This window comes from Labrus bergylta, chromosome 1, assembly GCF_963930695.1.
Source record: "Labrus bergylta chromosome 1, fLabBer1.1, whole genome shotgun sequence".
Classification (NCBI taxonomy): Eukaryota; Metazoa; Chordata; class Actinopteri; order Labriformes; family Labridae; genus Labrus; species Labrus bergylta.
In genome coordinates this window covers 7,774,569-7,786,868 of record NC_089195.1, presented here as the reverse complement: position 1 = coordinate 7,786,868, position 12,300 = coordinate 7,774,569, and the positions used below count along the sequence as shown (strand labels likewise).

The following is a 12,300-nucleotide window of genomic DNA, read 5'->3' as shown; positions in this document are numbered from 1 at the left end:
TCTAAGTACGAGTGCATATGGTGTTGTTAACTGAGTATGTTATGTAAAATAGATTGTTTCCTAAATTAATATTATTGTGATGACAATTATGCTGGCCAGTCCTGGCATTTTCCAGTATGTGTTAGTAACTTAGGAACTAAGATATATATCCCGCTCCATTTGTGAGAAACTGTTCCCACCCTGGAGAACAATGCACCAGCTGCCAATGGTTATAGAAATTCAAGAGGTGGCCTGAAATGAAGGAGCAATTTGAATAGGTATTGTGACCTGTGACCTCATAAACTAGCATAACATAGGGCCAAGGAGAACAGTTGTATAATGCTCTGTGATGGCTGATCAAAACTCTATAAACATTATTGTTATTCACCTACAGAACATGAGAACAAGAACACATTGAAGAATTTAGACACCTCTAATAAAACATTTAATGAAATTCACACCTTGTTCTCAAAGTGTCAACTCAATTTTTTAATGCACTTCAATGTTCAAGGTTCAATCAAGGTGACTGCACTTTGTATGAGTCAGAGATAGGAGGAGACTTCATGAGAAGTATTTCACTGGCAGACATTCTTATATTTAATGATGTTATGATGGATTGTGTTCCAGTACAGCCAGTATTTACACTTATTATTATTAATTATAATTATTGTTTGACAAGCAGGTCGCAGGCCAACCGTAGCACACAGAAACCACTTAAATTGATATACAAACAAGCCATACAAATTTTAGATAAGAAACCAAAACTTTTCCATCACTGCTCAATTTTTAAAAAGTTCCAGCTTTTAAGCTGGGAAGACCTCATAAAATATTTTAACCTGTGCTTGGTTTTTAAAGTTACTCACAATCTAGTTCCACCGCCACTTGTTGCCTACATCAGAAGAACTGGTACTGATCGTGTCACAAGAGGATCGACAAGAGGAGATTGTGTCATTCCGTTGTGAAAAAGTTCCTTTAGTCAGTCAGCCTGGTCCATCAGAAGATCAAGACAGTGGAATTCAATCCCAGAACATATCAGACAACTTAATACACACAAATCGTTTTCTGAGCAGCTAAAACGATGGATGGTCAATACATATACATGTCAGCACTAAAATTATTTATAATGGATGTACTCTTAGTTTGCAATCTCAACATATATGTATTTATGTTTTTGTGTTCTCATTTCACTACTGCTTTTATTGTTCTCAACAGCTGTGTGTTTTCTAATCTTTGTAATCTGTCCTGTTCTTTTACCTTGTAAACTGTTCTGCTTTATTCAGAACAGTTTTGTTTTGTTTTGTTCTGAGCTGTGCTGTGTCTTGTTTTGTGCTAAGTTCTCTTCTGCTTGTCGTTCTTTTTCCTTTATCTCCTTGTTTATTTGTATTTTAAAAAGCCTCTTTAAAGGGGCTATATGTAACTTTCAAAAATACTGCGTTTGTAGTGACACAGCAGGCCGTTAGGTGAACTGCACCAGTAACCTGTTGCTCACTCTCCCTCGCATCATCATCAGCCGCGAAACACTGGATATTTACCGGCATAATGTTTACAGAGGAGGTAAGTGGTCATACACATGTGAAAGTGTCCCCTGTCCCCTTCCTGAATAAACTGAATTGAATGTACCACACATATGTGATTAAAAACTATTGAAAAGTTGGATGGCAGGCTGACCTAAAATCTCCTGGAGTGCATATTTGAAACAGGGGCATGTCCAGACTTTTTAAACTTGGCCCACCACGGGCACTGACTGATTCAGGGGTGGCATGTTGTTTGTGGGCACACCCATGCTAATGAATTCTTTTTTTACCTTTTATATCCCTTCTAATGATACGTAAGAAACACAATCTGTAACATATACATCTTCTTAGCTTGACTCTTCAGGAACTAAAAAAAAAAGATGAATTAGCAAAGTGTTGGTTTAAGTCTTAGGGTGCGTTTGAATTGTCCCTCCTATCTCCTTTCACTATCCACTTTACCTTAACCCCGGGGAAAACGTCATGAGGTCAAGGAAAGATGTTAGGAGAAATCATAAAGGACTTAGGGAAAGGCGATGTCGTTGCTCTGACAATCCGGCCACATTTCCACTAGGAGACGTCATTAAATGCGACGGGCCAGCGGAGGTTAATGACGTGGGTCTGCCGTGTTGAAACTACAATGTTCCGAAAATGGACTACAAAAAACGCATCTAAAAAACTTTTTCTGTGCCTTCTTACCGGTGAAATAATACTAATTACCACAAAGTTGGGATTGAAATAAAAGAAATATAGACTACCAGGCTACAAGTAACAAAAGTGAAACTATCAGCTTCCTGTCCAATCAGAAATCAACATCAACATAAATGTGACTGTATGAAATTAATTGTTACATTTATGTAAGATATAACCTACACAATGTTTTAAGCATACAAATGTACAACTGCACAAAGCATTTTTAAGAGAATGAAATATGTTGAATAAAACATCATCTGGATAAAAATGTCTCTTATCTTTTTATCTCTTTCATGATCTGTGTCACTTTACGATCATCGTTAATGTTCGTGAACGTTCGGATGCGCGACTAGCTTTAAATGTTGCGGCTGCAAGGAATTGTGGGGCATCATATCTCATCTCCTTTGGTAAAGGATGGTCCAGTGTATCCTATGCTAAAGGAGGTTATAAAGGAAGCATTGACCCACCTTTCCTTAACTTTTAGAGAATTCGAACGGCTCTTATCATGGCCGCCACTTAAATGCTTCCGGGGTTAAGGTTAGAAATTTGCATGCTACCTCGTGTATGCTAGCCTGCAGAAATACATTTATTTGCAATGAAGTCCAAGTTAGACATTGTGCACAAGTTTATGTTCGGAAATGTTAACGAAAAGAGCAAAGTATTTAGTTACAACTGAAAGTACTCACATTAATTACTCTGCTGAAAACCGCCAGAATAGTTGATTTGTACTTAAGTCCCGCCCTTTCATTAGACAAATAGCCAATCATAGATTTGGATTTTTGGTTGGCACCTGGGCCGACAAATAAGATTTCAAGAGGGACCCATGACCCCCCCTGGCCACGCCCCTGACTTGATATCAGCTCAACAGTCTTCTTAGACTGGATGGAAGTGACTTCATTATCTCTCTCTTTATTCTAAGCTCCAACAAGCTAACAAGCTGCCTAAAGCTAGATTCATATTTTACTTTTCCTGCAGAAACATGACACGAGAACACGCGAAACTAAACTTTTTTATTGGGAACAACTTTATTTTCTTAATAAGTAAAGAAACAAACGAGTTTACATGACTAAACTGTTAATCAATGTATGTACAGCATGTGATACTTATATGATCAAAAAGAGTTTTCTGACCTTTAAAAAAAGACAAACTTTCAGCATCCTTATACTTTTGTTACTCCTAATGAAGTCTTGTAATGCAGACTCTAGTACAGGTTATTTCATTTTTACAAATAAACAGAATGAATAAGATCATAATCAGAAATAAAACTCATAATAATGAATAAAGAATAAAATGATATTCAGGATGAAAGTGTTTCTCAAAGTAGGTTAATTCATTGTTCAAAGCAGACATGCTGGGACTCATACACAAAGCGCATACATGAAATAAGGGGAAGGAAATAAAAGTACTACCTCACACATTTCCTGAAAGTTATAGCATGACTAAACTATCTTTAAACTCTTGGAAACACATTTTTAATAATCCCTGACGCAGCAGCCACTAAAGTTGGCCCAGGTGGGAGAGCAATGACTACTGCAGCTCCAATCAAGCCTGCACCTATCAGGGGCCCATACTGTACACAGGTGTTCCACCACTCATCTGACTTGATCTTTTTCTGGGCCTCTTCATAAATGCTGCTGGTGTAATGCCCACCATTTAACTGCACTATCTCGTCTATCTTCTCAAACAGATCATTCACCTGAGTGCGATTGTTCATGCTCTTGTTGTCAAACACAATGTACCTGGCGTTACACATTCTGATGAGCTCCCTGAGATCAGAGCTTTCCTCCAAAAAAGTCTCAATGGACTTCTGCCCGAGCTGGTCTTCCCTGGTGAAAAGTACAAGTGTGTACTTAGAGGCTTCTGCACCAAAGTTGTCCTTGATCCATTTAACGGTGTTCTTCTCTTCTTGTGTAAACCGAACATCCAGTCTGATCACAAGCAGGAACACATGGGGTCCTGGGACAGAGAGGAGGATACATTTCTCGATTTCTTCTTTCAACTCGACTTCTGCTATCGACGTGTCAAAGATCCCAGGCGTGTCAATGACGCTCGCTCTTCTGTCTTTGTAGTAGAAGAATACTTTTTTACAAGTCTTTGTCACAGAAGATGGTGATACGTCTGTGTTAAAGACCTCATTTCCCAGGATGGTGTTCCCAGTTGAACTCTTTCCTGAGCCAGTCTTCCCCAGCAGAACAATCCTGAGGTCTTCTTGAATATCTGGAGGGCCGCATACTGAGAAGAAACAGCAGTGAAACTATATGAATAATAGAGATGTAATCCATTTCACAGAAGAGGCATGAAAAGTTATCACATACACCTGCATATAAATAAAGACACTCACCTTTAGCCGAGCTTGAAGCCATTCTGTTGTAGAGAGAGAACTACCTGACCTTGATCCTCAAAATCTATCAGTGTGTGTCTAAACCTTCTCTTTATTGTCTCATTACTCTCCTCCCTCTCTCTGCCTTCCCCTTTTTTCTCTCTCTGTCTCTCTCTCTCTCTGTCTCAGTGTTTTCCAGGAAACTGAAACTTAACTTGTTGGAAACAAATACTAAACTCCTCATCATACGTCATGGTCGTTTTGTAGAGAAAAGCCACTGATATAGTAAATTATATATCAGTGACTTACTCTCCCATTGATATGACCCCTTTAGTGATGTCAAGGTAAAACATTCTTTTATTGCCCGCTCCATTTGTGAGAAATTGTTCCCAGCCTGGAGAACAATGCACCAGTCGGTACTGGTTATAGGTCAGATGAGGTCACAGAGGGAGTACTTTAAAGAAGCATGCACTCAAGGAAAGACACTCACCTTCATTAGAGGGCAAACTCATCCTAGATAGAAAAATGACTCCTGATGTCTTATATTTCCCTCATAGTTAAGGCTCAAGGTTACATTGTGCATCACACAATAAACATCTACCTGGTTACTTCCCTGTTACACAGAGTATACATGAGAAAATGCAACAAATAAGTCAGTAAAAATCAATGAAATCATTGAGAATAATGATATAAAAACACAACAAACAATAATGTACTTACAGAGTATTCACATGGGGTAATTGTTACACATTTAAAACCAATAGGAATCTCTTTCAACAGAATATGGAATCATATTTAAACTTGCAGAGGAAGTTATCAACAAGGAAAATAGTACCTCAATAAGAAATGAAATGATTTCACGTCATTGGTGACAAGCTGCAGGGCAGGGTGTGCCCCATTGGTAGAAAGGATGGTAAACAAAGATGTCAACAAGTGTGGCCCTTCAGTCAGCATTACAGAAACAAGCTCAATGCCAAGTGTATTTTAGCAAACGCTGCCCGCCTCAGTACTGTCTGACATCTGATATTCAGTTCATCACCCACACGCCTCCTCCTGTAATTTATAATATATCATGAGCACTCTGCACATGGGCGCCTGAAGCAAGAAGGATGTTGAGGCCAGTTCTGAGGAGGTGGTAGTCTAATGCCCCCTGCTGGATCTACAAAGCAACATCAATTTACCCATGTGCATGCTGTCAAATTCATACAACTCAAGCAGACACTATAGCCAGTAAAGTCAATACATTGATTTCACCAGTTACAATCTGAGAGTCCATTTGGTCTTCTTTTGGTGGGTTTTGTCTTTAATGTGACAGAGGGTTTGTTTCACTTGTGTACAGAGAAATTGTTTAGAGGCTTGACTGAATACTCAGTTATTGACCTCTTTGATAAAAAGACTCTTTAAAGAGACACTTTTCTGAAGCTGAGAGCACTTTTTACTTCAGACATCATGGCGTCCACGGGTCTCCAGCTGCTGGGCTTGGTGTTGGCCATGCTGGGTTGGGGGTTTGGGGTCTTGGTGTTTTCCACAAAGCACAAGGCGCATAAATGAAATAAGGGGAAGGAAATAAACGTACGACTTCACAAATTTCCTTAAAAGTTACTGGTTGACATAACAATCTTTAACTCAGTATTTTTCTATGTTGCTAACAGAAGCTACACTTAGCATCAGATACTGCAACACATTGCTGTCTGTTCGACACAAACCTTTCCACTATAACATAATGTTCTTCAGATGAATAACAATAATGTTTGAAGAGTTTTGATCAGCCATCACAGAGCTTTAACTGTTCTCCTTGGCCCTATGTTATGTTAGTTTATGAGGTCACAGGTCACAATACCTATTCAAATAGCTGCTTCATTTCTGGCCACCTCTTGAATTTCAGTGTTTGTGGTCCTTATTAACTCCTGATAGAAAGATCTGGTTCTTTAGCAGCCCAATGCTTCACTATGATAACTAATAGTTGCTAACTTATAGTCTATCTGCACTTTAGTGAAAAGAATAAGTAATGATATTTGTATTAAAGGTGCTCCCATCAGAAACTCGCTAAGGTTGGCTGCTCTGGCTTACACAGATGATGTTACTGTTATTATCAGAAACCAAAAAGAGCTGGATGCTCTGACCTCTAATCTGCTGCTTCAGGTGCTAAATTAAATCTGGAAAAAACTGAAGCTGTGTGGATCGGTCCAGAAGAGAATAAAACAGATATTAGTGTCCAGCTAAGAGATGAAAGTAAAGTACTTGAGATATGGATTTATGGTAAGGACAGTCATTTTTTTTAACTGGTCTAGAAAGAGACTGAGATTAAGGATGAGGTTGAGAAATGGGAAAATAAAGATACCAGTTATAAAGGCTGTGTAAACATAGTTAAAACCTACATGGTGTCTAAATTTTTGTTTCTCTCAGCTGTGTTTCCTCCAGCTGTCATTTCGTTAAATTAATTGTGAGCAAAGCTTATTTGGGGAACAAATCAGGAAGTTACAAAAAGATGTCTGTTCTATAAAATGAAAACAAAACGGAGGTTTGGGAGCACGTGAACTTAATTTATAGTTGAAAATTCTCTTCATTGAAAATGTGTCCAATGCTTTGAGCAGGAGTGCAGCATGGACGGGTGGAGACCAAACACAATGGAATAAGTTAAAAGCAAGAGCTAGAACACATACCTCTTATTATAAGTTAACATTTGGTGATTTTAAAACAAAATATGAATAATTAGACATAAATGGACTATAGTTAGCCTACTAAATAAATATACGTATAAACATTTAAATGATAAGGTTAATGAAGGATAAATTGAATAGACATGTATTTCCAGTTGAATATAAATAAATGAAAATATAAGGGATAAATTACTTTCTGAGCTCCTCCGTGACGCTGCATGGTTAATCTCTGTTTACAGACTTCCTGTGAGAGCTGTAGTTCAGTGGAAATGTTTCATCATAACTAAAAATTGTCCCATGATTTAATGTACCGAGGATGAAAACATTACAACATCTCTTGATCCACTTCTACCGCACACAACAGGTCAGATTTAAATGACTGATGTAGGTTTTAATGTTGTCAACAATAATAATTCTGTGATGTACGGATGTTTTCTCTGAACTGTTCACTGACAACAAAAGAAAACTTTTCTGGCTGGTGATGTTTGTCATAAACACAACGATCTGGAAAACCGGAGCAAAAGTTGTCATTAATCAGCAAATGATTTGCAGAGATTCCCTTCTATTTTCCCACCTGACACAGTTTTCAATTTTACACCCAGCACTCACGTTGATTAAATAGCTAATTAACTCGTGCCCACTCTGACTGGTTTGAGTCATTTTCCTCCCAAAACATACCTATGTATAATCAAGCCACTTATTCAATGGTCCAATTATGCCTCATTTAGCGCCCAGATTGTACAAACAAAATCTTGCCGGAAACGCCCTCAATCACTTTGCACCACAAGTTTTTCCTTTATCTTTAAATTAAATGATGCACACTAGTGTTAAAAAAGGAAACAGAATATTAAATTGACAGTTTCAAACTTTCAATCTTTTACAAGTCATATTGTGTATTTTCATTTCCATGAGTAAAGAATTTAAACACCTTTAATGAAATTCACACCTTATTCTCTAAGTGTCAACTCAATTTGAAATGAAGCGACAGTGAACACTATTAAAGCACTTCAATGTTCAAGTTGACTGCACTTTGAATAAATATATCCACAAGTCTGTCGGCCTGATGACAAACAACGTGTTACAAAACAGCTGGGTATGAGAGTATGAGTCAGAGATAGGAGGGTAGTTTATTAGAAGTACTTCACTGGCAGACCTTGTGGTCAGTGTTGCAAAGTCCCCTTATCATAAGTGACTTTGGACTTGTTTTTCTCTGAAGTTGCGCACAAATATTCTCAGTGGTGGGTTGCGTTTTTTTTTTCCAGTTTACTTTATTTGTACCCGTAGATAAATGTGGTTGCAGGGAGAGTCACTTAATAAAACACATACAATACATAAAACACACAAAGTGCAAATACCTGATTTGTATAAGTCATATTGTGTGTTTTCATTTCCATTAGTAAAACATTTAATGAAATTCACACCTTGTACTCAAAGTGTCAACTCAAGTTGACAAGTATAACAACGTGTTATAAAACAGCTGGGTATGAGAGTATGAGTCAGAGATAGGAGGAGACTTTATGAGAAGTATTTCACTTGCAGATATTCTTGTATTTAATAATGTTAAGATGGATTGTGTTCCAGTACAGCCAGTATTTACACTCTATGAGATGTTTTCTTGATGAGGCTGTACTTCTGTTTTCTCTTTTCTGCAGCTTTCTCTTTGATTGTCTCTTTAGTTACCAAGTATGCTGAAACATGTGTGGTCACAAGCTATAAACAGCTTGTTCCCATTCTTAAGCCATCATTAAGTCATTTTTACAGTTACAACCAGTTACACAAGTACACACACATTGAACACAGTAAGACAGCTGAACATTATGACTATATACAACCATGATGTTCCTAAAACGTTTAACCTTATACAGAGAAAAGTTCCTGCTGAGAGAGACATGTGTGATTAAAAAGTGTAGAAAAGTTCAGGGCAGGCTGACATAAACATTTTCAAGATATCTTCTGAGCTTGATTCTTTAGGGACTCAAAAACAAAGATGAACAATATGTGCAAAGTCAGGATTTTGAAAATTCCATGCTAACTCCTGTCTGCTGTCTAACTTGCAGAAATACATTTATTGGCAATGAAGTCCATTTCAAGTTAGACTGTGTGCACAAGTTTATCCTTGGAAATTTTAATGGAAAAAGCAAAGTATTTATTTACAACTGAAAGTATTACCATTAATTAACCTTCTAACCTTGTACTTCAAGGAAGATATGTGATTTTTCAGACTTAAATGTAGCAGAAATCAAATATATCCTCTGAAAAGATCTCTGTGAGTCATGACTACAATGAGTTTGACACCCGACTCCGACTGTCTGTGATGCTTTCCGAGTTTTCTGAGCCGTAGCTTCACTTTGTTAACATCGTTGGGACGGCAGGCAGGCTCCTCCCCTCATGTATAAAAGTTGTTTAATTGAGGGACTAGTGAAAAGAAGAAGAACATACTGTACTCACTGCTTATTTGGATGTCACGTAAGCATTTCTAGATCACGCTCATTTTGGGTAAATTTACATGCAGTGTGAAGATACCAGCATAAAGAACGCGAGCATTAGCATGCTAACACAACAATGCAGTGCAAGTTGTTATGGTTTCATGCTGGTGCTCAAGGGCGACATCTGATGGATCAAAAAATCGCAAATTCTTCCTTTAAGTTCCACCTCTGATTAGAAAAATAACCAATCATAGATTCAGATTTTGGGGATGCACCTGGGCTGGCCAAACAGTTTTCAAGAGGGGCCCAGGCTGGGACTCATACACAAAGCACATAAATGAAATAAGGGGAAGGAAATAAAAGTAAGACTTCCCAAATTTCCCGAAAGTTATAGCTTGACTTAACTATCTTTAAAGTCTTGGAAACCTAAACAATATTTTAAAGAATCCCTAAAGCAGCCATTAAAGTTGACATAATGGACGGAGCAACAACTTCCTCTGCAGCGAATAAAGCTCCAGCTGCAGGTAGAGCAGCTCCAGCAGCAGCTCCTATCAAGCCTGAACCTAACGTGTGCGCATACTTTACATAGGTGTTCCACCTCTCAGCTGACTTGATCTTTCTCTGGGCCTCTTCATAAATGCTGCTGGTGTAATGCCCACCATTTAACTGCACTATCTCGTCTATCTTCTCAAACAGATCATTCACCTGAGTGCGATTGTTCATGCTCTTGTTGTCAAACACAATGTACCTGGCGTTACACGTTCTGATGAGCTCCCTGAGATCAGAGCTGTCTTCCAAAAAAGTCTCAATGGACTTCTTTCCGAGCTCGTCTCCCCTGGTGAAAAGTACAAGTGTGTACTTAGAGGCTTCTGCACCAAAGTTGTCCTCGATCCATTTAACCACGTTCTTCTCTTCTTGTGTAAACCGAACATCCAGTCTGATCACAAGCAGGAACACATGGGGTCCTGGGACAGAGAGGAGGATACATTTCTCGATTTCTTCTTTCAACTCGACTTCTGCTATCGACGTGTCAAAGATCCCAGGCGTGTCAATGAGCCTCACTCTTCTGTCTTTGTAGTGGAAGATTTCCTCTCTACAAGTCTTTGTCACAGAAGATGGTGATACGTCTGTGTTAAAGACCTCCCTTCCCAGGATGGTGTTCCCAGTTGAACTCTTTCCTGAGCCAGTCTTCCCCAGCAGAACAATCCTGAGGTCTTCTTGAATATCTGGAGGGCCGCATACTGAGAAGAAACAGCAGTGAAACTATATGAATAATAGAGATGTAATCCATTTCACAGAAGAGGCATGAAAGTTATCACATAAACCTGCATATAAATAAAGACACTCACCTTTAGCCGAGCTTGAAGCCATTCTGTTGTATAAAGAGAACTACCTGACCTTGATCCTCAAAATCTGTCAGTGTGTGTCTAAACCTTCTCTTTATTGTCTCATTACTCTCCTCCCTCTCTCTGCCTTCCCCTTTTCTCTCTCTCTCTCTCTCTCTCTGTCTCTCAAAGTTTTCCAGGAAACTGAAACTTAACTTGTTGGAATCAAATACTAAACTCCTCATCATACCTCATTGCCGTTTTGGAGACAAAAGCCACTGATATAGTAAATTATATATCAGTGACTTACTCTCCCATTGATATGACCCCTTTAATGATGTCAAGGTAAAACGTTCTTTTATTGCCCGCTCCATTTGTGAGAAATTGTTCCCAGCCTGGAGAACAATGCACCAGTCGGTACTGGTTATAGGTCAGATGAGGTCACAGAGGGAGTACTTTAAAGAAGCATGCACTCAAGGAAAGACACTCACCTTCATTAGAGGGCAAACTCATCCTAGATAGAAAAATGACTCCTGATGTCTTATATTTCCCTCATAGTTAAGGCTCAAGGTTACATTATGCATCACACAATAAACATCTACCTGGTTACTTCCCTGTTACACAGAGTATACATGAGAAAATGCAACAAATAAGTCAGTAGAAATCAATGAAATCATTGAGAATAATGAACTAAAAACACAACAAACAATAATGTACTTACAGAGTATTCACATGGGGTAATTGTTACACATTTAAAACCAATAGGAATCTATTTCAACAGAATATGGAATCATATTTAAACTTGCAGAGGAAGTAATCAACAAGGAAAATAGTACCTCAATAAGAAATGAAATGATTTCACGTCATTGGTGACAAGCTGCAGGGCAGGGTGTGCCCCATTGGTAGAAAGGATGGTAAACAAAGATGTCAACAAGTTTGGCCCGTCAGTCAGCATTACAGAAACAAGCTCAATGCCAAGTGTATTTTAGCAAACGCTGCCCGCCTCAGTACTGTCTGACATCTGATATTCAGTTCATCACCCACACGCCTCTTCCTGTAATTTATAATATATCATGAGCACTCTGCACATGGGCGCCTGAAGCAAGAAGGATGTTGAGGCCAGTTCTGAGGAGGTGGTAGTCTAATGCCCCCTGCTGGATCTACAAAGCAACATCAATTTACCCATGTGCATGCTGTCAAATTCATACAACTCAAGCAGACACTATAGCCAGTAAAGTCAATACATTGATTTCACCAGTTACAATCTGAGAGTCCATTTGGTCTTCTTTTGGTGGGTTTTGTCTTTAATGTGACAGAGGGTTTGTTTCACTTGTGTAGAATATGCACCATCTCTTTGTTACGATAACACAAAACCTCAAAACTCCA

The 12,300-nt window shown here is 38.6% G+C and overlaps 1 protein-coding gene across 1 annotated transcript; it reads right to left on the bottom strand.

The window, feature by feature from the left end:
- Nucleotides 1-3,174: 3,174 nt before the first annotated feature.
- On the bottom strand, nucleotides 3,175-11,023 carry LOC109999208 (GTPase IMAP family member 8-like). The gene is made up of 5 exons (XM_065960888.1): nucleotides 10,939-11,023; nucleotides 10,046-10,830; nucleotides 5,943-6,017; nucleotides 5,113-5,116; nucleotides 3,175-4,415 (listed from the first exon to the last, which is right to left on the bottom strand). The coding sequence occupies exons 1-5, from the start codon at nucleotides 10,958-10,960 to the stop codon at nucleotides 3,634-3,636; spliced, it is 1,668 nt and encodes a 555-aa protein (XP_065816960.1). The 5' UTR covers nucleotides 10,961-11,023; the 3' UTR covers nucleotides 3,175-3,633.
- Nucleotides 11,024-12,300: the final 1,277 nt, after the last annotated feature.